We start from the raw sequence: 27817 nt of genomic DNA on the forward strand, positions 1-27817 counted from the left end.
ACTACACCTCAGCTCCCATGCACCTGAAGGGGAACCTTCTTTGTACTGACAACTCTTTGTAAGCTGCAGAACAAGCCTGGCTTTCCGTGGCATTCCCAATCACAGTCTGTGGAAGTAATTTCCCAATGGTAACAGCACGGGTGCTCAGCAGGGTGACCAGAAGGCAGCAGAGCCCTGCAGCTGCTGTACCTGTATTTCTACACACTCAGTATCATGCAGGCATGTCCTAAGCTCAGAGAATCACAAGCTTGGGAAAGACCTTTAAGATCATCAAGTCCAACCGTTCAGTCCTATGCTAAACCATATCCCTAAGTACCTGATCTACCCTTTTTTTGAAATACATCTAGGAATGGTGACTCAACATCCAGGCATGGTGACTCAGAGCAATAAGGCAAGACCAAAGTTCTTTGACTGCAGCATTGTGACACCAAAGCGAGCAATCAGAAGGGTCAGGTCCAGAGGGTCATAGTGAATGGGGTTACATCTGGCTGGCAGCCAGTCACTAGTGGGGTTCCCCAGGGTTCCATTTTAGGTCCAGTTCTTTTTAGTATTTTCATAAATGACCTGGACACAGGACTAGAGGTGTTTTAAGTAAATTTGCAGGTGACACCAAATTGGGAAGAGCTGCTGACTCCATTGAGGGTGGAGAAGCCTTACAGAGAGGCCTGGACAAATTACAGAGCTGGGCAATCACCCAACATGAAGTTTAACAAGGACAAGTGCCATATTCTGCACCCGGGAAGGGGCAACCCTGGCTGCACATACAGACTGGGGGATCAGACACAGGAGGCCAGCCATGCTGAGAGGGATCTGGGGACCTCAGTTGACAGTGAGCTAAACGTGAGCCAGCAGTGTGCCCAGGCAGCCAGGAGGGCCAATTGCATCCTGGGGTGCATCAAGCACAGCATTGCCAGCTGGCCCAGGGAGGTGATTGTCCCACTCTACACTGTGCTGGTGCGGCCTCACCTCAAGTACTGAGCGCGGGTTTGGGCACCGCACTATAAGAGGGACACAAAACTACGGGACAGTGTCCAGAGGAGGGCAATGCAGATGGTGAAGGGTCTGGAGGGGAAGTCTTACAAGGAAAGGCTGAAGTCCTTTGGTTTGTTCAGCCTGGAGAAAAGGAGGCTGAGGGGAGAGCTCATCGCAGTCTGTGGCTTCTTGACAAGGGGGAGTGAAGGGGCAGGCACCCATCTCCTCTCTTTGGTGACCAGTGATAGAACCTGAGGGAATCGTAAGAAGCTGTGACAGGGCAGGTTCAGGTTGGATATTAGGAAGAGATCCTTTACTGAGAGGGTGCTTGGGCACTGGAACAGGCTCCCCATGGAAGTGGTCACAGTACCGAGCTTGACTGAGTTCAAGAAGCGTCTGGACAATGCACTCAGACCCGTGCTCTGACTTGACTGGCCCTGTGTACAGCCAGGAGTTGGACTTGATGATCCTTACAGGTCCCTTCCAACTCAGGATATTCTATGATTCTACCAAGCAGGCCTCATTTAGATACTATCTTGCTAAGCCTATTTTCAGTACCAGGGCTCGTATCTATTATTTAAAGGAATCCAAAGCCATCCCAGTGCAAACATATCTCACTCTCCAGACTGCACACTGTCCTGGTTTTGGCTAGGATAGAGTTAATTTCTTTCTAGCAGTGGGTGGAATGCCAAGTTGGGAGTCGGGATGAGAGCAGTGCTGATAACACCCTGATGTTTCAAGTTGTTGCCAAGCAGTCAAGGACTTTTCAGATGTTCATACTGCCCTGATAACAAGAAGGTCGGGGTGTCCAGGAAGCTGGGAGGGGACACAGCCAGGACAGGTGACCCAAACTGGCCAAAGAGGCTCTTCCATGACAATTATGTCATGGTCAGCATAAAGGGGGGCTGGTAGGGGTAGGAGCACCACAGCTCCAGAATGCGCAGGTTTTGGGGACGGTCCAGTCTCGGGACAGCTCTGAGCTGTATGGCCTGAGTTGTGTGGTTGGGTGAGAAACTGCATTGTGTAGCACCAGTTTCATACATTTTGCTATAAAGCCCTATTATTGTTATATCTATCTCTCTGCTACCCCAGTAAACTGTCCTTATCCCAACCTGTGAGGTTTCGTTTCTTCTGGTTTTCTTTTCCCTCCCTTTCACCCTCCCCCAATTCCCTGCCCCCCCACCCCCAAGAGCAAGTAGCTGTGTGGTACCCAGCTCCCAGCTGGGGCAAAACCATGACACACACTCATCTGAACATCTGCATTAGAAAAAAACGCAGATGAGACCATTTCAAACCAATTACTTTAATGTAAAGAAATAATTAATAGAAAAGGCTTGTTGACTCTGTCAAGTATAGGCACAGACTTGCACTGCTCATGCCAGCAACTTCAGATCTATCCTGTCCCACTAATGTAAAACACGGCTAAAGTAGCCAAAACATCCAGTAAAGTGTCATGGATACATACCATAATATCTGCTTCCCTTGTGGCATATCGAAGATTAGGATCCAGCCAGTACATCACTGCTTTTACCTGCTCAAAGTTAAGGAAGAGCACGAACACCAGGAACAGAAAATAGAGCACACTGAGACCTGCAAAAAGACTCAGCTTTAAAATCACATTCACTCACAAAACTCCTTGGGACACAAGAGATTCCAAAAAGCTGCTTTCAAACTGTTGCTCTACACATGCTCAGTCTGCACAAATCAGTTTTCTACATACAGTGGCTACATGCAAAAAAGCTTAAGAGTCACAAGTCAGCTGGTAATCTCTGAGCACTCAGCCCTTCATATCACCTCCTGTGTCAAGTGATACGTGCCCAACTGCGTGAACCCAACCAAACCAAAATCAGTCTAATCAGTTTAGACAGGAGCAGTACAAGGCTGTGATCAGGAAGCTTTTCAGTTATAGATACACGAGGATACCTCAGGGCTGGATTAGCTCTGTCCCTTTGCTTTAAGTATTCTTGGTCTTGCTAATGCAGGTCCCTAAGCCTACATGCAGATTTCAACATAGCTATCAATTTAATAATTCCACCTGGCAATTCTGAGCTATGCTGACAATAAAGAGTAGATATAAACTAACATGTGTTTGAGTTACTCTGGAACAATTGCTGTTTGAAGCTTTTAGAGATTATAATGGTGTGACAAAAATAATAGTAAATTATGAACCACTGCTGCATTTGGAAATACTGTGTCTCTCTGAATATAGATTTTTTTTTTTTCAAGAAGAGTCCTAAGTGTAGATGCACATGTAGGTGAAGCTGCTACTGGGCACATTACATTATTCACAAGTTCATAGATATCTAAGACCACATTTGGAAGAAGTGTATAGACACTATATCATTTCTATAGTCTAGCACTGAAACTTACTTGCATCCTGCAGCAATACCATGGAAGGCAAAAAGATTAATGTGAATAAACTTAGTATCTGCCATCCAAAATAAACTACAGCAGTTCTAAAAACATATTTTGAACTATAACCGTAATTCACATGTTATTAATCCCAGTGCTTGCTAGAGAAGTACTTCTGTTCAAGTACACACACATGAACAGAAAGTATACACACTGTCCTCTGCAGTACATCCTAACAACACATCAGCTAAACGGATGCTAAACTACTACAAGAAATACAGCCTGCAGGCAAGGGTGCACTTTGAAATGTTAGGGACACACTCCTCCTGCCTTTCATCTACTGAACAGGTCTGAGCCTTCAAGCAGGACTACATAAGCCGTGCCAGAAGCAGCAGTATTATTACATGGGGAAAAATGTTGCCCTTGATTTTGGAGGAAGCCTTTTCCTAAGAGTACAAGGGGCCAAGCTCTGACAGTATCCACACTGACAATGACCTTTTAGTTTACATTTGCTGAAACCTGAAGTGAGCAGTACCTGTGTTTCCCAAACTTCAGAAGCTGCAGATTCTTTAACAAGTACTATCTAATCAGCAGTATCTTCTCAGTGTCAACAGATGAGTAATCAGCTACTTTGGGAGGCTACTTATTTTTAGCTATATGAGGTGGCAGGAAAAACATTCGGTCCTCTTAAAAAGAAACACATCAGCTTTTAAATCAAGCATGTCCAATTCTCTGCAAATGTGCCTACATACTAAGATATGCTCTGTGACCCCTGAATTATTTTAAAATAAAATTCCTTATGTTTTTGCTACGTAATTCTGATGTTTGAAGAACAGGAGTTCACTCAGTAAATTCTGTAGTTAATATAGAATGCAACCAATATTTACAGGTATTTTTGCTGAAATTTTAAGTTAAGAAGATGAATATACATGTGTAAAGAATGTTAATAAATGTATAAAGATATATAAAGATTCAATTTAATAAGCATATAAAGTAGTAGCATATTTTGACACTGATAAAAAGAAGCACTCTATTAAATTGGATTTACTTAGAAGTTGGATAGTATACGTAATAGCTATAAAAAAAAAAAACAAACCTTTTGGGGTCAGAAGAGATGACAGTAAGAATGGTGTGGAGGAAGTAATCACAAAACAAAATTGATACAGTGTCAGAATGAATGAACCCTTTCTGGTGATTTAATTTACACCATCCTGAGGCACAGTAACTACAATGACACTCCCAAACATAATTATGAACAGATTATAAGCAACTGCTTAGAAGTGGGAGGGAAGTGACATCCACACCAGTTTGATGCACAAATATGTTTCCTGACAATTCAATTCATCTGGAAGTTAAAACACCCAGTCCTGCAGAAGCACCGAAAAACTCAGAAACACAACTTCAACTTACCAAATACCATCCTCCATATCGCAGGGTGGGGACGTGTAAAGGGGCCTGTGGACAGGAAATAAAAAGCCTATTAGAAGATGTGTCAATAAGAACCACATAATGTAGTTTTGAATATATCTCATATGAGGATTTGGCACGAGCACAGATCTGTTCTCCATCAAATATGCAATATACCCAAAAGTTGTGGCTTTCATTAAAAAAACAAAACCAAAATCAAACCAAAAAACCCACACAGGTAACAGCAGATTTCAGAAGGGAAAAGGAAACTGTCAGTTAGAAGGGTGCAGACCAAATTTTCAATTATTTTTTTATTTTTATTTCCAGAACAGTAATATGCTGTTTGCTTAGGTGTCACCTGAGGATGTCTTGATCTGGATTCTAGACTGCAGCTCTCACACAGCTTCTTCCCAATAAAGTCATCCAACACAAATTTTCCTTGTGTTAGCAAAGGAACATGGTGCTTCGCCTTCAGATGGCTGTGAAATGTCAGCAAACAGGCCTCCCAAAACTTCCCAACTGGGTATCACATATTTGACAGGCAGCAAGATACCGCTGCTCTTCAGCAGTGTCAGTGTGATTTACCTTAGAACTGGTGATTAAGCTGACTTTATTAAGATTAAAAACCTCTCAATGTGAAGAGCAGAGAGCGTAAGCCTGGCAAAACCAGAAAACATCTGAACATGAATCACACATTTTGGTTGCAAGAAGTGGCTGAACAACTATTTTCAGCACACACTGAGGCCTGCTCTTTCACCACTGCATACATAAAGCTCATTTTTCTCTGGCACCTCAGTGCTTTGTGAAATGTATGGATTAACGACTTTTAAAATATGGGAAAAACGCATCCTAGCTCTGAACTACAAAGCTGCCCTAAGCACAATCACCGTTTCTTTCCTGGATGCTGCCAATCCTGAAACAGTTTAGACTGGACCCGAGAATCACATTCTTACTGACAGCAATAAGTAAAAAAGTAAAAATGAAAAATAAAAGAATAAATTAGAAAACCAAGCACATACACCAGGAAGGCAGCATTTCCTCCACAGAATTTAGCATCACAGAAGTGTTTCCACTTTCTTGCACTTTCTGCTTCTCCCACAATTACCAAAACTTTTGTCCAAGTGAGCAATTTCTACTGTGCAACTGCAGTTTTTACTCTGTATTGTGATTTTGATCATTTCTAACTATCACCAGCTTCTGGTAAGGTGATACACCTCTGAGAATTTGCAGAATGACACTTCTGTTAAAACACACTGACTCAGTCTCCTTTTAAACATAGTTGAAGGATCTGGAAACATCATTACCTAGCAATCTGAGCTGCAACTACACACCTGCAAATAGAGACACTGATTTTGAAAACTAGACTTCCCTATTAGATACGAAGCTATAAATAACCCACATTTTACCTTTATCTCTGCTCAGTATGATTACAACCCATTTTTAGACTATTCCTCAACATAAAGGAAATTAAAAAGAGTAAAGAAAAAAAAATACTTTTAAAAGTGGGACTTTAATAGAAATCAAAATAAATATAGTAGCAATAAAGGGAACTTGACATGTTAAACAAGTGAAGTATTAACAGTATAAGTCCTACTCACCATTAGGAAAAGCTAGAACACTGATGATTAGAAAGAAGAAAATCACAGAGAGGATACCTCTCCAAATATTATCCTCTGGGACAGAATCATCCCTGAAGAGACAGAAAACATCGGTGTTAAAGGACATTGTAAAGAGGAAGTCAAAAGGTTCTAAAGACATCACTTCATTTAAATAAAGACTACATAGAAATTAACATAAGAAATAAGTATGCTTGTTATGTATCAAGTCAAGATAATAACTCCACTGAATGATTTTCACTTTGTACTTCTGTGTAGTCCCTTCTCACAAGAGAATTAAACACATAATCAATACACATGAGCCGTAAGCATTGTTAGAAGTCAAACCAGAAGCAACAACTAAATTCAACACAAAAAACAACCCTCCTGCTTCAATCTTCATAGAAACATCATCAAAAGTGCTTTTACACAACAAATAAAGACCTAGACAAAAAACTCTGGAAGCCTGAGTGCAATTCCTAAGTTTCCCTCTGCTGTTCTGGTGCTGCCCGGGATCCCCTTCGCTTCCTTTGGGCTGTTCCCAATGCCAAATGCCTGGGGTGAGTGCAGAGAGGGGGGTAAATAATGGTTAAAATCAGCCTTTGGAAATAACCATTACATTGCTTAGAACCTGTACATAACACATGGAAAAAATCAGCAAAACTTAAAAGCACCTGAAGAAAATACCAACTTGCTAATAGATCTATTAAGCCAAAGCCCTGAGTAAATCACAAGGTATTACCTGTGCTATTGCTCACCAGGGCCAGAAGACAAACCTAAGAATTCGGTTTCAAGCAAACTTGACTGAGCTCTTCTTTCTTTTCAGGCAGGCAGAATATAGTGTACAGCAGCAAGATTAAAAAAAAAAAAACCAAACCACAAACACCACAAAAAAAACCCCAAACAAAACAAACAAAAAAAAGCCCACCCAAGTCTTCTAACCAAGAGTCAGCTTCTAGGATACTTCAGTAACACAAGTAGAAATAGATTTCAGACTATTGTAATATGCACAGCTAATATTTCATGACGTATCACCCACTACAATTCAAAACTAAGTTTTACTGCCTGGGTAATTTTTATGTACTTAGGGTCAACTTATCAATTTAAATATGTTCCTTTATGTATTCCCAACCCACAACACCAAAAAATTCCCAGCAAACCACAGGGGGATAGAGTTCTTCCTGGCAGAGCCTCTGTCATATTTCTGGATGGTTCACTAAAGGATCTGTGACAGGGTAAGTGCACTCCACATTAGATACTGCTGTAGTTATAAAATGTTTCTCACTTTGCCAAATTATTTCCCTTTCCCTCAAAATTGAACCTTAACAGCTCCACAGCAGACTTTCATCACTGTGAGGCATTTAAGCACTGTATTGGTTTAACTGTATGGCAGGAAAAAGTACATTAAACATGAATGGTTTCTCTGCAGGCCTGAGGGGCTCCCCCACAGCACTTCATTTTGTTTTTAAACCAGCTCAGTACAGATCTGTGAGGCCTTTTCCAGCAGCCATGCTGCACAGGCTTAAACTTCACACCAGCTATGAACCACAAACTCCAGAGATTAACTCTGGCACCCTTGGCAACCTCAAGACCCTCAGGCCATACAGTGAGCTTCCCAGCCAGAGCTTCAGGCTCCAGTAGCTCAGACAGCAAAACCATACTCCCGTTTTAACATATGCAAATGACACACACACAGACACACGCTGTCACTGGTGCCATCAAATTGGGTATTTTCTTTATTTGTTAAGAGGGAAGATTACTAGTCCCATCACCGTACAGCTCAGCATGACCAAAAAAGAAGTGAAAGACGCTGTGATCATACCACTTAATTGTGGCACCAACTGGGCTGAAGGGTCCTCAACCTTCGCAAGTCAGGATTCCCAGCACTACTCAGCTCCAGGAAAGCTGTCCTAGTCATGTTGGCACCAATTCCCTCAGTAAGCAAGAGGATGTTGTACGCAGTGTTAAACTGCATGTCACTCCAAGGGAGTGGTGGTGGCACTTCACTGTGGCTTGTGGATGCCTTTCAAAAGGGACAGACATCCAATCTTCTCTCCAGCAGCAGGTAAAAACAGATGGGAGTCAGTGAGACGCTACTGTGCACTAGTTAGGACAAGAACTATGGTGTTTGCCTGTAAGAACTATTTTGGGGAATGCCAGAAGAAGCAGGGAAGCAAAGTAATTGTTGGAGGAAAGACAAAATCACAAGAATCAGGAAAATGTGCTAAATCATCTCCTCACTTAGCCTTAGGAACTTCAATGCTGACTTTGAAATTCATGCAGCAAAAAACAAGGTTTCTGATGCTTGTGTGGGAGGACAGACGAAAATTCTCTCAATTTAAACCCACTTTACCAGCGTATTTTTCAATTCTGTGGCTTTTTGTAGAAGAAATAATAATTAAAAAAACAAAGCACATAACAGCATGACCTTTTCCTCTTTCCTGCTCTTTTCTTTGCTCCAGAGCACTACATTACTCTAGCATATTCCAAAATATATAAACTAATAAATTATTACATCATGAATAAAAAAGAAACGAGGATACTCAACTGAGGAAAAAACAGCTAGGACACTAAATTTAGAGTGCATTCAGAAAAAAAAAGAATCTTCCATGAACTTCCAAAATAAAACCAACTACAAAATAATCCAGTTGATTAAACACTATTAATTAAGGGACCCGAAAGACAACAGCTCTACATTTTCATAGGTCTTACTCTTGCTTCCATAAACCCCTGCGACTTCACACCAGCAGTTACCAGTCCCGCACATTCTTCAGTCCTGTTGATGCTCTCCACAAAATAAGCCCTGGAGCACCCACTTGCCCTCCTGCTGGTTGCCTCCGGGCTACAGAAGGCCACATCCCTCACCCTGGGAGGAAGAGGACAGGGAAAGCTAGAGCAACTCTGCGCCTGGGCTCCAGGGCACAGCCTGGAAGCAGAGGAGCCTGTCTCTGGCTCATTCAACAGGAAATAGCCAAGGCAGCTGCAGCCATTGTCAAAAGCACTAGAAGGATGTGCTTTTACAACAGAATACTCACCACTCCTCACTTAAACATGGAGAAGTTAAAACCACATTTCTTTTCCTGGATGATTATAATTGCCACCGGAAGATTACTGCTATCTGAAGTTCAGTTTCACCTCCATGTGTCAGCTCAAAGAACAGTATCAACTGCTTTCAGGGATCCCGAGGGAGGCTCCCACATTATGGCTTGATACATCCAAGGGAAAAGCACTTCCTCAATTAATCTGAACCCCTCACATATTTCTGATATAAAGCAATTACAGAAGAGACAAGGAAGACTTTAAGGGAAGCAGAACTTCCTCTGCCTATGCCGAAGTTCTTGAAAATAAAAACTTGTATTTAACAACATCAGTATGAATGTATCATAGAAAATCCCCTGCTAATAAATTGACCTGGAGAGCTACGGAACAGTTGACAGCACAGAGGAAGCAAAGAATCACTTGTCACACCCTACTGGGAAGTCTAAGCACCTTGTGCCCAGAAGGTGGAAATACAAGATTCCATGCAATAAGCTGATGGGAATAGAAAGACCAGACCTGGGAGCACATACTGTAAGTATGCAGGAACTATCTCCTCCCCCTATGGTTTCTCAAAAGAATACATGCAGTTTGGGTAGTGCCACAGGAAAAAAAAGGCAACAGAGGAAGCAATCTGGTATCACCCTGGAGATTTAAGAAATTCCTCTGACAGTTGGGCATAGCATAAGGGGAGGAGAAAAAAAAATAAACAGGGTAGCTTTCACAACCAGAGGAGTGGAAAAACAGAGAGGAGGTAAAGAGAAGTCAATGGGTATTTAACACAGGAAGTGAGGCAGAGCAGACAGGGAAAATTAAATTGAAGAAGTCAGCACTAAAAAGCTAGCAAGACAAATGGAAAGAAAAGCTAGTAGTCCTCTTGGAAAAATGCGTACAAACATCCCACAAGTGAAGCAGTATTATCTGGGCCTAGAAGACTCTATGGTTCTGAAACTGCAGCTTGGCTCATCCTCTGCTTGGATGGCAATTAATGGCAAGAATTAATGGCAAAATTCGCTTCCTCCCCCAAAGGTGAGCAATCAATTCCATTAGTCCTTCACAATGGTGTCAGAATGAGAAACCCTTAGTAACTGACAAGTTTGACCCAAATCAACCCAACCGTGAGAAAGGTAATCAGACAGGGAAAGACAGGACAGCAACAGCACTCGTAGCAAAGGTCTCTAATTAAAAATTGTACCAAAGCACAGAAACACATCCCTGATATAAGAATTAAGAAGAGATCCTGGGACACTCTACCTTAGCTTTGTTAGATCTTGTTACCCAAGCAGAACAAGGGATACGTTCACCAGAAATATCTTCCTTTGGGCCACACACAAGTTGAAACAAGAAAAGGCACACCTCTGACCATCTGCAGCTACACTATTATACCTTTCCTTATGCTCCTTTCTCCAATTAACTCAGGCTTGACCATTATTTTCATAGCTGATGAAGAACTACTTTTGGATTCTTAGAAGAAGATACAAGATTACACATTGTACATCAGGCCTAGGGTTAAATAACGATGTTCTGTCAACTGCAGAGTTTAATCAGCAAGGCTATTGAAACCTGTGATTGTGTACCTACAATGTCACAAATGAGCCCAAAACACGATGCAAAATTCAGTCAAAACCCCTTGGGAATCACTGTTCGCCCAGAGACCACACGATTTAGCTGAAAGAAGGATGATGCTAGCATCCTCTTCACAGCCTCATTCAGCAGGAGGCAATAAAAAGTAGGCACAACCAAAAAATACTGCAAGACGCCTTTCTGACTGTGCTGCCATACCCTCTGCTTACAAATAAGGCTCCTGAAAATAACTGTATCCATTCTTGGCTTTATTTCCACGAACAACTGCAGCAGCAAAGTCCACAGAGGGCTGTTGCGGTGGTGGAGAAAAGCTGTGGCTAAGCAGGATCAGTACCAAGGCCTAAGCCAACGTGTGACTGGCCCCAAAGTGTGCTGTGCAAAAGGACATCACCAAACAGCCACTCCTGTCCACCAAAGGCTTGGTAAGTTGTCCACTGGAGTGATGTCATTGCTGGGCTTCTCGATAGTCTAATAAAAGCCGTTTTGGGCCACCGCTTGAAACACCCACTCGTTTTGGTAAAGACTTTACCAAAGAGCTACAAAACGATCAACAAGTTCCCCGGGGACAGGGCAGGAGAGGAGAACCGCTAGCCCAACGGAGGGCCTCCCGGGCAGGGCGCTCTCCAGCTCGCTAGCGATGCAACACCACCCCTGCCAGCACAGCGTACGGCAAGTCACGGCCCGCTACCAACCCGCCCCCAGCACCAACCACCGCCCGATGGAGCCGTGCTGCCCGTCCTGGCCCCGGGGGACCGGCCCCAGCCCCCTCCCCATCCCGGGAACTCCCTTAGGGCCGGGTACGTGCTGCTCAGGGAAGAGAGGCAGGGGATCCCCGCGGCGGCGCCGGGGGCCACACACCTGGTGAATGCAAAGGCCATGAGGCTGAGGATGGTGAAGCTGAGGAGGGTGATGGTGTGCGGCCGATAGAAGAACTCCAGCGTGATGTCCTCCACCTGCTGCTCGTTGATCATGCGGAAGTGCAGACGGTAGTTCACATCGTCCTTGCTCAGGGTCCGGCTCCCCACGCACGACGCCATCGTGACCCCTTCCCCTCGCCCCAGTACAGCCCTGATTCCCCCCGAGGCGGCGCGGCGCGACCCGAACCAGCCCGGTCGCCCGCGCCGCCTCCCGCCGAGGCGCTGCCGCTGAGGGGAGAAGCGCCGCGCCCGCCTCGCTGAGAGGCGGAGCTCCACCGCCGCCCACGCGGCGCGGGAGAGAGGAAGGAAGACGCGTAGCGGAGGGGAGGCGGAGCTACACCTCCCCCGTCAAGCAAGCGGTGGGAAGGGCCCTTTGCTGCGTGCCTGCCCCCTCCCTGCTCCCGAATGGTTTCGCCAGAGTCAGGACGGGGGGCACGCACGTGGGCTTGGCCGCGCGTGGGAGCGGAGTAAGGGGCAGGTGAGGTGTTAGGGGGTCTCTATGGCCGCCGGGCCGGCGTCGCTGCCCGCGCCCTTCCGCGGCCCGGGGTCGCTGCCTGCGGACCGGCACGCCGGTTGTGCGCAGAATCCGCTGGGCTGGGTCGGCCTCAAAGGGGCTGCGGGCTCGGTGTGGCCCGGCCTGGCTTCCCTCAGCCCTGGGGCGCGACGTGAGGCGGCGGCTCTGCCTGGAGGGCCCCGTCCCTTGTGACAGGCTGGCCTTCCCCCCTGCTCCCCAGGGAGCGGCTGTCGGCGGCGTTCAGAGCCGGCTCCTCAGTCACGCCTCCGCTTGTCACGCGTTTAACGCCTCAGAGCAGCTCCTCTGCCCTCCCTTTGTGGCAAACGCGGCCGACTAACGCCGCGGGAAGCGACGCCCGCGCTCTGAGCTGTGAGGACGAGGCGAGGCGGCGTCTGCGTTCATGCTGTTCCTCAGCCCTGTTTCTCCCCGCAGGATGCTGCGCTGAGGTGGAAGATGGCTCTGTGGGCTCGGCACGTCTCCCGCTGGTGTTGCCCGCTGAAAACGGCCTGTGCGGCTCAGTTTCCTGGGCGGCTGAGAGGCCGCGGCAGCGCCGCACGGGCATGGCGTGGGTTCGCCCCTCTGGCTCTGCTGCCCTCTAGACAGGTTCTTCTGTGGGGGTTGCAGGCGTGCAGGCACGCAGCTGTAGGAAGCTGTGCGCCTCCTGACAGTGCCAAGGACGGAGCCTTTTCTTATCCCGAAAGTAACTTGCCTTCGCCAGTAGAGCAGGAACAAGCAAAAGCAGAAACACTGCCTAATCTGAATGCAGAAATACTGTATGAAGGTAAGAGGCCTTAGGGTTACTGCTTCTCCTGAATGTCTCCAAATCATGTTTTCAGCATTGCCCTTGGTTCCCATTTTTTACTGTGTTTAATATTTATCAGAAGTTCCTGAGTTTTACTTGGTTTTAGTGTCCTTGTTAACGTAGGATTCCTGCAGTCACTCTGTCATACAACAAATACCTTTAAACCAGATAAAGATCCAGCATTTTGGGTAGAGATGTCAGTTTGAAGCTGCTGTTTGAAGAGCTTTTCTTTTCAGAACTTTGCCTGCGGCAGCTAAGCATTCCCTTTTCCCTCATGGTTGTGCTGGTACAAAATAAAGGGGTTTGGTGTTTTTTGGTGTTTTGATGAGGGTTCTTTGAGCAGGAGCAGCTCACACAACACAGCCGTTTGAATGATCTGGGATGGACAACAGGAGGCAGCAGAGTGTGAAGCCTACTTCAGCGCTGCCTTGATAAGAAATGCTCCTCAAACCATCTCCTGAGGAAAGGATGTAGATAGAAGGTCGCCTTGGTGGTATTGTCGTGAAGAAATCACTTCACTTCTCTCTACTTGTACATCTGAGGATAAAAGAAAAATACTATTCTCCAAAAATAATTCTATTATGCTGAGGAAACTTGCTCTGGATTGCTAAGCACTCTTGTACGTTCAGATTCAGCTTTAAGCCCAGCCAATTTGGATTCTACAGAGCTTATTTTTGGGGTGGCTCAGAGCTGCAGCTGAGATCTGTGTGTTTGTGCAGCTGGTTCTGGAAACAGTGCTGCACCAGAACTGACAGGTCAGCCAGCCCTTGCATGTGTCCACACCTGCCGTGTGGTTTATTTGCATGCCAGATTTTATCTGCCAGCAGGCTTACTGGTGTGTGTTTGTGGAGCATTTTGCCCAGTTGGCAGTGGAATAAATATAGTTGCTAACTTCTTTGTTGCTGTTTGTAGCTTGAGGTATGTGTCTTGATAGGAGGTTTAAAAAATAACTGGCAAAAAAGGGCATCTATGCTTCCAGAACCAACCTTGTTATACATTAGCTTGGTCCTCAACAGATTGGAAGGAAATGCTTGATATCCTAGAGCGATCTTACTGTTATTTAAGGTGTACATGTTGCTAAAGCCAATTTACTGTGCATCTGTTTCTGAGGCTTTGAAAAAAAGAAATGGCAAGACCTTCAACAGCTATTGAGCTAATTGTGCAGCTCGTCTGAGAACAGTAGGGTCTTCCTACTTTGTAACCTGTCTTGGTAGTTCTGGTGTGGCTTTGTTTTTCTGTCATGGAAGAGTGTTACTCCAGTCTCTAGGAAGTCATTGTGCAGAAGAACAGGACACAGAAAATCCCCATAAACTTCTGAAGAGTTTATAATTAGGACTTTTGATGAGTAAGCAGTTTGATAACTGAGGTGGATGCTAGCAGTCAGCCTGCAAAACGGGCATCTTGATTTAGCTGTTGTCAGTTCCTGTCAATGGAAAAAAATTGGTTTAGAGAAGTATTGTTTAAAAAAAGACATTGAGCCCTGTGACGTGGATGTGCAAGGTGAAGCAAGCATAATGATGTTCACTTAGGAACCTTACTGTGTAGTCCATGGAGCTTGATTTCTTTTAGCTGTTAGAGGTGGTGGCAGTCAGCAGCCACTCTCTAATGGATAAGACATGATAGCTTGGTTGGAGTTGGCTGTGAAATACCTTGAAAGTTAAAACAACCATACTTGAGGCATCCGATTCAAAGGAGGCACAAGGTAGCAGGCTTGCTTGTCAGGCTACAAAAAGTATCCTTTGTAGTAGCCTTTGATCTGGATATGATCAGGCAAGAGTGCATTTGTGAAGACATGAAAGAAGGTTCTTTTCAAGAAGGTGATCTGTTGTCAGCAGTGATCAAGGTGGCAGACTGAAAGCAGGCTTGCTGGGTACTATGCTCAGATTTGGTCTCATGAGCAAGAGTTGATGGGCAGTGACAAGGAGACGGAACAGAGACAAAACCTGGGAACAGAGTCTGTTTTCAAATAATGGATTGGCTGTTCAGCCCATGCACAGTGTTCTTGCGTTTCAAAACACATTTTTAAGTATAGTGTTTGGTGGGAGCAGCTTTGTCTTTTACAAAGTGCATTTGGGTCTTCTATATTTGTTTCTTAGACTGGGATGATGTCCCACCTTCATCTGCTTTCGAGGAGATTTCTGAGGAAGAAGCCGTACAGATCATTGCAGAACCAATTCTTCCCCTTCAGTCTTCCACACTCAAAGATTATGTTGATCACTCAGAAACTCTAGCAAAACTTGTCCACCTAGGTATGTGTGATTTTGTTTGTGGTTTGCCTATATCTGGAATGATATAATTTGTGTTTTGATCTTACTGGTTGCCTTGTAAACTTGAAAATAGAAACAGTGACCCAGGGCTAAGGGCAGCAGAATGTTATCCAGGCTAAATGGCAAAAGAGAGGGGACTGCATGACTCCCTAGCAATGCCATATTAAAGACACAGCTGGCTAGCTTTAGTCCCTCAGTGCTGTGGATACTAGAGACACCTCCCACAGCTTCTAGAGGTGGGGAGCACTTTGTGTAACTTGATAGGTCCTTCTCCTTTTGAGCTGTTTAAGGATGCTTTAATTTGTTGAAAAAAAATATTGCAGTTTGCCCTCCTTGGAAGGATGGAAGGAGAGGGGTTGCTATGCAAAAATCTTAGAAGTAGGGCACAGTCAATTGGAGAGACAAGGAGGAAGGGATGGAAGACAACCTTAGTTTTCATCAGAAAGCACTTAGATTGTGCAAGGATAGCTGAGTTCAAGGTGGTTGGCCACCTCATTTCCCAAAAGTACATGGAATGCTAGCAGGAGGTTGGGGAAATAAATACCTGAGAGGCGGAGATCTGGCCCCATACAGTAACAAGTTATGTGTGAGCCAGAACCCAAAGACACTTGAATGCAAAACTGTCCCCTTCCCTTGTGTGATGGATTTGGGAATACCTTGCACACATACTTACGTGCAACAAGAGTAGGTCCCTCCGTGTGCCAGGTGCTAGTGGACTTGACTCCTCTTCACATGCAGGATTTACTGTAAATGTCTTCCTTCAAAAAATAAAGTCAGCAAGAGTGTCTAAAATGAGTGCTTGTTTTATCTGGAGTCTTTCCATGATACACAAGGCGGTATGACCTTGCTATGTTGAGCAATTGAAGCATGCTAAATTGGTACAAAAAAGGAGTAGTCCTACAAATTTCAACATGTCTTCCTGAAACATTTATAGGAAGTAGGGTCTGTGTTCAATTAAAACAGTATCTAATTTTGTTTGCTGTAGGAGTTGACTTATCCCAAGTGGAGAAGCGTCAAAAGGCAGGTCAACTTTTACTGACCTTGGACTTTGAAAAAGATGTAAGAAAAATACTTCTGTTTCTCAAGGATGTGGGTGTAGAAGACAATCAGCTGGGGCCATTCTTGACCAAAAATCCCTACATTCTTGGTGAAGATCTGGAAGCTTTAGAAACCAGGTGAGTCTTTCAAATAGCACCAAGGTGTTAAGTCCCTTGGCTTGAAGATCTAGTTTTCCAGTTGATGTAACCATCTCTGAGTCTGTGTTGCTGCTATTCCCTTTCTGGCCTGATTGCTGGTGCCATGTTCCCGTGCTTCCCATCAGCCAGCATTAACATGCTGTGGTATCGTAAGTCAACACTTGATCCACCTGAAAACTGACTATTAACAAATTTTCCTGCTCATCCCTGTCTCCCTGCCACAGAGGAAGTGCTAAGCCACTTCCTTTACCTGCATCAGTGTAGATTCCAAAATATTGGTCCCTGAGGCTTTACCTAAATTTGTAGAATCTCTTGGTCGTACTTTGAAACTGCTCTCCTAGGTGATGTCTACCATACCTAGTGAATTCTGCAGTAAAAGAGGCAGACCAGATCTCTTCTTTGTTTACTTCTAACAGCAGCAGCAGGTAACCCTTTTTTGTGGCTGTGTTGTCCAGCTCAAACTGAACACAAGACCACAGTGAACTAATTTTTGTGTGAGTTCACACTTGTATGGCTCTGGACTGTTCCTTGGTGTCACCCAGCTTGTGACATCATCTTCTCTTTAGAAGATTTTGTATCTTAGATCAAAGCTTACTTAGCTGTCCTGAGGAGCTTGTTTTTGGAGGGGGGCGGAATTGAAGCTTATTTGTGTGTGTGCACCCCACTTCTCCTTGTCAGTTTATGGATACAGCTTCTCTGTATTCCTTAGATTGAGTACTTCCCGGTCTTTGCAGGTGGGATCCCATTAGGACACAAGAAACCAGAACTGGACTGTGGGGCTGTACATTCTTTTTAACTTATCTGTGCCCCACAGTCACAGAAAACCTAGCTTTCTTTACTCATTGTTATTTGTTTGCTCTCTAAAAAGTTTGACTCTGAAATGGAATTACTTTATTCTTCTGATTTGTACTTCCACTAAGTGAGTTAACTAGAAAAAAAAAAATTGCAGAAAATTAGACTTTTTTTTTTTCTCCCCCGCCCCCCCAATCATTGTAGGTGTTAATTCAGCAGGTCTTTTACAGAACAACTCACGTGTGGACTTTATAATGAACTGAAAAATGTCTTGGTCTTTAAAAATTCCCAAAAGAAAGGTCTTTCTGCTTGGCTTTTGCATGTGGTAGTTGTCCAAGACAGAAATCTGAAAACACAGCTTTTTTGAAAACAAGCATATCAGTAGACTCATGACCAACGTAGACCTCACTTTCCTGCTTTCTCCTCACTCCTTCCATCCTCCTGTTTAGTAAGTGTCCTTTCAGAAACAGTATTCAGAAAGAAGCTGTAATTTTCCAGCGATAGCTTTTGAGTCTAGTTTGCAAGAGTTGCTTATGTTCTTGTGAAGACGGTATTTTTTGCTGTGATAAATGTTCTCCCTCTCCTGTGAAGTAAGATTTGCTTTTCAGTGACTGTCCAGTGGCACTGCCTGGTTAGCAAAGTAGGAGCTGAACAGGACAATCCAGTATCTTCTTCATTTTCTGCAGCTTGATTTTTCACTAAGTTTCTCTCTGGCAGTGGCGAGTGCTTTCCTGCCAGCTACAAAGTAAGTGTGCTGTGGGGAGGTGTATGGTAGGCTGTGAGGTGAATGTGTCTCTGATAACTGTCTCTTGAAAGTCAAGTATCACCTTTGCATAAACACTTCAGTGCAGATGGACATGGTATTGGTTACATCACTCTGGAATGTTTTATTGCTATGGATTCCATGTTGCCAGGAAACAAAACACAAATTTCAATGATTTGGCATTTGACTTCAGATAAACACTGTAAAAGTCAAAACATTCCATAATTCATAACAATTCTGACAGTTGCAAATCAGTGTCTGTACTGCAGCTGCACCAGATGCTTTGTTTTATGGTATTGTTAATGATGACTTAAAACTGTTAACATGCTACACAGAACTGCTGACCCCTGTAGTAGAATGAGGGCTAACCCTAGTGCCAACACTCACAAATTGATCTCCATCTTTGGTTGGATAATGGTGCTGCTTTAATATACTGCTTTCTGGAGTCAGGTTAATGCAATCTTGCCATCCCTCTTCTAAGCTTCCTGCTTTCCAGGATGCAAAGAAATGCTTCTGGTGTGAATCTTTGACTTGTCAACAAGTCATGGAGTCAGGGTAACCAAAAGATTTTATTTCTGATCTGCTCTTCCAGCTGTGTTTCTGGGATGCCTGGCAGTTGTGCCCTTGAAAATTTGAGTGGAAGTAGTACAGTATAGCCAAGCTGCAGCACTGAAAATACAAGAAGATGATTTTTTGAAGGACCAATTGTTTGTTGTTGTGTTCTGCTTTTTTTCCCCTCTAAACCACCCCTTCTCTGAATTTTCTGCACCCAGTTCTGTCAGCATTTTCTGGAGCCTAGGCTGCTAACTTCTGCGTTGGGGTGACTGCTCTGTTAGGGATTCCTTCTCTAGAGCTTGTTCTGAAATCTTCTGTCTAGAGGTGTTTGGCTTGTGATCACTTCATTTTTTGAGGGTTTGTGGAAAGAGAGGGAGCTGGTAGTCACTTGAAGGTATTTTTTCTTTCCACAAGACATAATTTAATGCACAGCCCAGCTTTTCCTGAAGATAAGCTTCTGCACAATATTCTGCCATCTATTTAGTATCTTAATTGTATCCAAATACATTCAGTTCTTGTATGTTTTAAGTTCATCTGACAGCAAATACTTCTCTATATGCATATCTACAACCAAAGGGAATCTCATCAGTTCTTTTTGTAAATGGTGGCACGTGGGTTAATCATGTGTCTATTTTGTGTGCTGTATTTCCCCCTCATCCCTCTTTGAGAGCTACAATAATCATCCCCTGCAAGTAGTGCTTGAAATGAGATTTCACTTTCGCTGAATTCAACAAAGTTTTGAAAAGGTTTTGAGTTGAAAAGCAAGCAAGCAGGCTCTGTTAAACATAAAAACTTCAGTCAGCTGCTTCATTCTGACAACCAGATGTTTTGTAACTAAAACCTTGGACCAATGACTGAAAGTGGGGACTTATTGTAACAAAAGTAACTTCAGCTGATTTAGAAATGTCTTTGGACAATGTCTCTACAGATAGCATTGTTGTATGATATTTCTACTCCAGTGCTATTGGCAAAACAGGGATGTATGAGGTATAATACTCTGTTCTTTCAGCAGTAGAAATGGAATTCATTAAAATAGCAAAAGGCTGTATATATCTTCTTGTCTGTACCCTCTGATGATCTATTAATGTGTTTGCAATCTAGGAGACAGGCTGGTAGTTAAATGTAGGTTAACATAGTTATCTGCTTAAGTACAGCTGGAAAGAATTAAAATCTGTCTTCAGTATTGACATTCTGCTCTGAGGTTTATTTTACTTCCAATTAATTGGAAGGGATGGTATTTTGCTTTTATGATAACTGCAGATTCCCCCCTAATTATTTTTGGCAGGATTGCATGTTAATGCTAGAACATCTGTCCATTTATAAGATATCACTGAGGAATTTAAGCAAGTACTGAATACATGGAGGCAATAAAATTTTCATTGCTGGATTTTATTTTGTTTTTGCTCTCTTTCTAGAGTGGCTTACCTAAAATCAAAAAAATTTGGTAAGGCAGAAATTGCTCAGATGGTCTCAAGAGCTCCGTATTTGCTGTTGTTTTCAGTGGAAAGACTGGATAACAGACTGGGTTTCTTCAAAAATGAACTTGGCCTCAGTGTAACGAAGGTAAAGACTATACACCGAAGTCTTTAGGTACTCTGTCAGTGACAGTTATGTAAGGCCTGGGAACACGAATACTTGGAAGTGTTTGAAGGCTGTCCACAAACATTAGTGACATTACTAATGGTAACACAGAGGGTTACAGGAGGATAATATGATTTTAACTGTCTGTAGAAGTAATACAGGCATCCTAACTTTTAGTGGTCCTAAAGTACAGTTCTTGAAGATGATCTGCTGCAGGTTATCGTCAAACAGGCATGTGTGTGCCCAGGGTTATTATCTGAGGTGGGTCAGAGGACTGACTTCGTTGCTGAAACAGCAAGCAGCTTTTTTTTTTTTTAACTTTGATAAAATTAATTGACTCTGTTCATCTCTTCAAGATAGTATAACATAATTTAAAAAAATAACATGCAATATCATATCAAACTAAACGCCAAATCTTATGCACAGCTCACCAAGAGTAACCCCTGGGTTTTCTGTGTTTTCCAAGTTACATGCTTAGTGGCTGTTTGGCAGCATGCTTTGGTATCTTCAGAGGAGCTGGTAGTTGGAGTTTCCTGGAGCAAGTGGGCAGTGTTAATTTTTTCCTGCAGTAGCTGGGGATTATAGTAAATGCCAAGTTCCAGGGGTAATCTGGTGTTCCTCTATTGGTGTCCATTTGCTGAACAGTAGTGGCTGTCACAGTGCCTGCTCCTGGCCTTCCCACTCTTGAGGTGAGAGATGTCTTGAGGTGAGGAAAAGGGTTTGGTGCTTAGGGAAATGTCCCTGGAAAAAGGTTTGCTGCCTTGTGCTCAGGGCAGATTACAAGTAGTCATGTGCTTTAGGGGATGTGGAGTAATTTCTTGTATTGCTGTAATACTGTGGGCTAACCAGATCCTGAGGTAGAAATAATTCCACTGCAGCTGAAAAATCCTTTTATAGCCTCTATCAGGTAGGGTTTTGTTCACTATCTGTGATTTTAAAAAGGTATGAAGAAACATTTTGAGCACTGAGACTGGGAACTTGAGCATGCTTTCTACTTTTGGGGTGTGCTTTTACTCCCTCCTCTTGTCTGTTTTACAATAGCTGTGTTATTTTTTGTTTTCCAAACTTTCTGTGTCTTAATATATTGCTGCTTCAAGCAAACTCATCTTTGGGGTACAGATGAAATACAAGTCAAAGTGTATCCCTCTTTCAACTCGGCAGGGCTAGGGAGGGAAGTTTTTATGAGATGTCTGTCTTTGACAGATGGATTCACAAACAAGCTTTCAGTAATAATCTTTCCCTTGTGTGTTTTCCCTAATTGTAGACAAAGGATCTGGTAATTCGTCTTCCAAGGCTACTGACTGGCAAATTAGAGCCTGTGAAAGAAAATCTTCAGGTGAGTTTATGTGTAGGTATTACAAGTGTACTGTGTAGCCATAGTTTAAGGGTTGACAAAAGAGAAAATGGCTAGAGGAGAGTCCTGCACAGAAGAATTTAATGAAATAATTCTAGTAAAGATATAAAATAACTGAGGATTTTGTTAAATAATGTGTTTCCCTCTATAGCTTGCAGCATATGTGGATTAGTATCTTATTCTGTCATCCACTCTTATGTAGGTTAGAAACTTCATCTGGGTCCCTTCCTGCCAAAACTTGCTATCTGATGACAGAAATTGTTACCCATTTCTTTACGATGAGTGAAAAATAGGCCCTGCTCCCCCTTTTTATTTTTTTCCTCCTTTTTGTAATTATGATGTTTTTTGCTAACTTGGATTGTCCATGAGGATTTGTGAGCAAGAAATGTGCAGTTGATTATTTTCCTCTTGGCAGGTAGCTAGTCTGCCAAAATGTGCATTTGACACCTATTGTCTGATAGCAGATGGTCGTTATTAACAACTGTTGGGTAAATAACTTCAAACCCACAGGGACTCCTTTCCCCTTTGAAAATGTAACTATGTATTGGTTTAATTATTGTGCTGTAAAGCCATCGAGGCCAAACAGCATGATGTAGTGTAACAATTTGAAAAATCCCATTATCCTATAATGCATAATTATGAATTTAAGTATATAATTTTAAGACAGACTCACTGCTCTGAAACTATTAAACACAGGGAATCTTGCAGTCTGAAATGTGTGTGGTAAGGGAGGAGACTGGAAAGTAGCAGACTGTTCCAATTAATAGTGCTTTCTTTTTAATGAACATTGTTTCCACAGGCTAGGGATTCAGTGTATTATAATGAATGTGCTTTTAAGATCCTCAGTTCTCTGTGACTATCATGTCTATCAAAAAGTGTATAGCATAGCATCCTTATTTTTAGCATGTTCTAGGGAGAGAAGGATTTTTAGGTCCTCACTAATTAGAATCTACTGATATTTAGAAGCTCCCACCTTTCAGGAGGTTGATATCTCGGATTCAGAACTTGGGTTCAGACCTGCATGTCCTAAGCTGGTGGTGGGCAGGTAATACTCAGTGAAACTGCGTGTCAGCACTTCAGAAGTGATCCAGTGGTTCCTCTCATTCTCAGTGGCCTGTTACTTAGAAACAGCTGCTGCAGTTGATACTGGTTGTCAAAAGATGCCAACCATGGACTAAATGAGCTGAAGAATGGCTGATTTGATCCTTTGAAGGTTTTCTCAGACACGATTAGAGACTCACTGCTAGGGTAAAACTGGAAAGCTTGCATTAGCTGTTGTGGGAGTTGTACAGAGTATGTTGAATATCGCTGTGGCTTACACAACAAGGATACTTGTATATGTGGTCTACAGTTCCTGAATATTGAGTATGCTTGCTGTCAAACTGAGTAGTGCCAAAGCAACTTCTGCTTGAGCTCACTGCTCATGTCAAGAGAGCTGCTTCATTTCATAGAGTAGAAAAGTAAGGCTCAAGGTACTTGCCACAATTACCTCTGCAGTGTGGCCAGTGATGCATCTCCATTGATTTAACATCAGGTCTTACTCTGTTGTGTATCTTAATGTAGTAAGTTGCACCTGCCAGCTCAGATCCATGGAAGACACTACTAAAGCACAAACACATCTCCCTACTGCAATGCTGTCTTAGTTGTTTAGTATTTCTTGTGATACACAAATACTTATAAAGCAGATAAGAAAGAACCAGGAGTTGAAAAACCTGATTATAGTCACCTCTACCAACAATTCCCTGTAAGGGTCAGGAAGTCCTAAGGTAGCTTCAGACCCCAAATTCTAAGCCCTTCCTTTAGCATTTGCCAGACAGTTTTGGAAAAGAGCTGTGTTCTTGGCACATCAGACTGGAAAAACAAAAAGCATCACCTTTTTGCCAACTGAGGAAGTACCTGAGCTGGATTTGAAAGTCTGGTTATGTTGACTGGCAAGCACACCCACTTCATGACCAGAAACGAGCTGCTTGTAAATGTCACTGGAGGATAGGAGAAATGGCTGAGTTACCAGACACTCTTGTATACTGAATTCCTTTCTCAACAACTCAATGAACTGCTTGCCATTCTGCACTTTGGGAGGAGTGCTCATGATTTCCTTGTGGGAAACTGTAATTGAACTCAAAGCAGTCTCTGAAAAAGATGTCTGTCTTTAGACATTAACCAACTGTAATATAAATTGAATGCACCACATCTTTTACACATCTCTTTCAGGTTCAGCAGGTTTCAGTTGAAGACTATAGGACTGTAATTATGCTCCCTACTATGAAAGCATAACTTGCATATATTACCAAAAGAAAGAACTCCTTAACAAAAGCAGTCACTAGCTATTTGATAGCTCTGTTTTACAGAGCTCAACAGCTCCACATCTAGAAAGTCAAGTCCCTTTTCAAAGCTTGGTATCAAAACTGATAAAAGACTTTTAGGGCAGAATCCTTATCTTTGTAACTGTCATGCATACTGAGACACAGTGCTTTTGTTCATATCTCAGAGAAGCTGAAAAATACATGCACAGAAGTCATCCTTACTTCAGGGATATTCTATAAACAAAATACACTTTAATCCAGAATGATAAATAACTTGCGTTGTCTGACTTCAGAAGAACTGGAGTGGTAGATATTATTGTGGGTTGTATTCTTGCTGCTGTGTGACTGTAGAATAATTTTGCATTAATTTCATTTTAGTGGCATGTTAAAATAAGCTAAGTTTGCTGTAGCTGACTTCTGAAGATAAAATTGTTCTCTTTCAGGTTTGTCAGATTGAACTTGGTTTCCAGCCTAATGAAGTTCAACAGATTGTGTTTAAAACCCCCAAGATTTTAACTGCAAATAAAAAGAGACTCAAACAGACATTTGACTACTTACACAACATAATGGGCATTCCCCACCACATGCTTACTCGCTTCCCTCAGGTAAGCCATTAACCTGGGAATAAATTGTAGGTGCTCTTTGCACAGCTGCTTCGCTATTTTGGTGCTGAAGCCTTGCTGTATGTAGGACATATGTAAATTCTTCAGGTTGTCTGTGGCTTATATTTTAATTGGAATAACTTTTATGAGCAATTCAGCAACCATTGAGGATTCCAGTGTGGAACTCTTCAGCACATCTGACACCAGCACCCCCAGTTTTGTGACTTTGAAAGTTTTCAACAGAAGCAGTTGTGCTTATCTCTTCTGGATTCATGCTGGAGAGTACTGTCTGCTTAGGGATTCCTTGACCTGAAATCTTACCTAAGAGACAGAAGGGAAGACAGACCATGCATAAGATCTGTTCATTGGGTAACATATATTGCTGTAACTCCAATCCTTGTGTCACTCTTGTCCTCCCTGATCTGTAAGTGACCACAAGTCTTGCTCACTTCCTTCTCAGTTGTGTTATGGTTGGCTTTCTGGTAGTTCACCTTATTATTTCTCTTCTCTTTATTTGGAAGGGAAAGTGGAGAGTTTACTCCTTGTTCTTGGTGCAGTCACACTCTCCTTGCTTCTCAAAACCTGTGGCTAGTGCCACTCAATCTGTATATGGTCTGGCTACCAACTCACACATTCACAAATGCATTCTCATCTCCATCTGTTCTTGGTTCCCTCCCATGTGACAGCAGTGCTCAAGATGAGAGGCATATGGGGTTGGTTTGGTTTTTTTGGTCAAATCCTCTCTGTTACAGCTGCTGTTGTAACTGCCCTTCCTGTCAGACAGCTCCATAAATGGTGGTTAATTTTTTTCATCCTGTGTTCTGACTCCTTCTTAAAACTCAAGGAAGGCAGAGGAGCAACAGAATGTTTGCTTTTTGTCCTAGTTGAAATTAGTTTGCATCATCGTTAAATCTTCCCTTAAGTAGCGTAGTCTCTCCTCTTCAGTAAAATCACAGCTTGCATTCATTGCTCTGTCTGCCTTAACTTCTCTAAAGCAGCATCTCTCTTCAGTTGTACTGCTCAGAAATGCAGTCAGATCTCTGCTTTTCAGCCGCCTTAACTGTGCATCTCTTGCCTTCCCAGCTTTTTAGGTGTTCTGCTGTTTTCTCTCATGTTTCCCTTACCTTTGCCTGCCTTTGACTATCTACAATTGTTTCTGTGACACACATCTCCAAAGGTGGTAAGCTTTGCTGTGCAGAAGACAAGTGGTTCTTTTGAACCACCGTGCTGCCTTTTGGCTGTGTTATGTGCAGCCACTCACCTTTTCCATTGCCACTGCCATTCTCTCATTTCTGTCGTGCAGTGTGGTCACCTGTTCATGTCTTCCTTGTAACTGCTCATCTGAACGTGAGTGTATATGTAAACACTTCTGATGATACAGGGAAAGCACGTAGGTATCCTTGCTCCCTGTTCCTGAATGTCCCTCCGCTTTCTTGGCAGTGATGACACACAATATAGTTCTAATATACAAACAAAAAACCTGACTAGCTTGAGAATTAAATCACTCCCTGATTTCCCTTACGTGTGTACCTCAGCATATTGTATAGGAATGTTTTATTTAGAATTTAGATAATTTATATATAAATACAACCAAACTGGTGTTTTACATAAAGGAGAAAATATGAAAATAATTTGGTTTTGTCCTAGATCTTCAGTTTGTCTAAAAGGTGCTGTTACTTTAGATTCACCAGAGTCTGAAATTTAGATAACCTAGAAGATTCTTCCCTTTCTTTTTTAGGTTTTCAACTCAAAGCTATTACGAATCAAGGAGAGACATACGTTCCTGAGGTTCTTGGGAAGAGCTCAGTATGACCCAGCACAACCCAGCTACATCTCTCTGGAACAGCTAGTGTCCTTGCCCGATGAGGTGTTCTGTACAGAGATTGCCAAAGTTTCTATACAGGACTTTGAAAAATTCTTAAAAACACTTTAGTTAGTAACACATGTAAAAAGGTATAGAATAAAGGTCTGAAATAGATTTTTATAAAAAAAATCCCCTTTATGGTCTCAACTTCTTAACTGCTGGCTTCAGAAGTTGTTGCTTATGAAATATTTGTAGGATTTAAAGACTCTCAATAATATGCCTTACAGCAACTTGAAAATATATTTCAGTAGGATTAAGTGAATGTGTGTTGTTTACTACTGATGCAATCCTTGTAGCTAATTGCTGGCTGAATTCAGTGAATGATGCAGCACACTAACAGAAAAGTGGATTTGTTTGTTTGTTTTAAGTAACTTAAGAGGTGGAGAAATGGGCTAGGGTAGTACCTGTCTTCCCCTCTGTTTTCTCCCTTCACCCTCCCTCCCAAAAGTTAGAATAACAAACTAATTCAATAGCAAAGAAGTTACATATTTACCTGCTTTTATCTTAAGAGCTAATGAATATTCTTTTCCTTGTATGGGAGAAAGTAGAACATTACATAAGTAAAGCACCTCATATAAAAACGCATCATTCAACAGGTTACCAAGGTATTTCTTTGTGAGCTGGCTGCTGCAGTTAATACCCTAAAAGCTGTGTGGTGAAACATGGTTTGACGTATCAAAGAAAAGCAGCAAACTGAATCTAAGCAAATTGCAAAAAGAAAATAAGATCCTGGATTTTGGGACACAGAGTTTTATTTTGAGTCACTTTTCCCCCCTGTTGATGTGGGAAAGCAGTTTGTCCCCACTCCGTGAGATATGTAGGGCTTCTGTATACAAATAACTATACAAAAGGAGGTTGTAGCATATACTTAGTTGGCAGAGTTATCTTACTCATTTGTAACAACTGAAGTAAATGCTAATGTTAGGAATCACAGAAGTATTTAAAGTACTTAATCCTATCAGTAAACAAATAATACAGAATTATCACATGCTTCAAGGTGTGCTCAGGTAAAGTGAAGAAACTGACAAAACATAATGCAGACTCCCTGATAGTTTATTGTTTAGAAGTTTTTATTCTTTCAGTTAAAACAGTTGAGGAAAGTGAAATCACGATGTTTCATTTGGATTTGAGCTTATGTAATGAAAAAGTCTCAGTGTTTTAAAAGCTTAGTGTTGGAGTTTAAAATACCAATTTGAGTCTCAGAAGTATAGAGCCTGAAGGAGAGTTTGTATGCAGACTGCAGAACTAAACTGAAAAGGTTAAATTCCCCTAACAGCTGGGAGGTACAGTAATGTTGAAGAGACATTTGAAGAGTGAGAACACTAGTGTTCTCTGGATCACAACTTGGGTCTCTTACCCGA

General features: G+C 42.6%; 2 protein-coding genes across 4 annotated transcripts in view; one reads left to right on the forward strand and one right to left on the reverse strand.

Annotated features, from left to right (window-relative positions):
- The window catches only part of PTDSS1 (phosphatidylserine synthase 1), a gene marked incomplete at its 5' end in the record, with an annotated part of 29840 nt that extends 17857 nt beyond the window's left edge, over positions 1-11983 (reverse strand). For all 3 annotated transcript variants that reach the window (XM_084280421.1, XM_084280420.1, XM_084280419.1), the window contains 4 exons: positions 2438-2562; positions 4735-4779; positions 6330-6421; positions 11805-11983. In XM_084280421.1, the coding sequence (XP_084136547.1) occupies positions 2438-2562; positions 4735-4779; positions 6330-6421; positions 11805-11983 (441 nt within the window). The remainder of the gene's footprint in view (positions 1-2437; positions 2563-4734; positions 4780-6329; positions 6422-11804) is intronic.
- A 257-nt stretch (positions 11984-12240) lies between these two features.
- MTERF3 (mitochondrial transcription termination factor 3) lies at positions 12241-26585 on the forward strand. Its single transcript, XM_084260216.1, has 8 exons — positions 12241-12341; positions 12810-13158; positions 15276-15428; positions 16432-16621; positions 20168-20315; positions 21598-21669; positions 24434-24595; positions 26331-26585. Exons 2-8 carry the CDS (start codon positions 12831-12833, stop codon positions 26523-26525), a joined length of 1248 nt encoding a protein of 415 aa, XP_084116342.1. The 5' UTR covers positions 12241-12341; positions 12810-12830; the 3' UTR covers positions 26526-26585.
- Positions 26586-27817: the final 1232 nt, after the last annotated feature.

Source organism: Gallinula chloropus, assembly GCF_964237585.1.
Source record: "Gallinula chloropus genome assembly, chromosome: 2".
NCBI lineage: Eukaryota > Metazoa > Chordata > Aves > Gruiformes > Rallidae > Gallinula > Gallinula chloropus.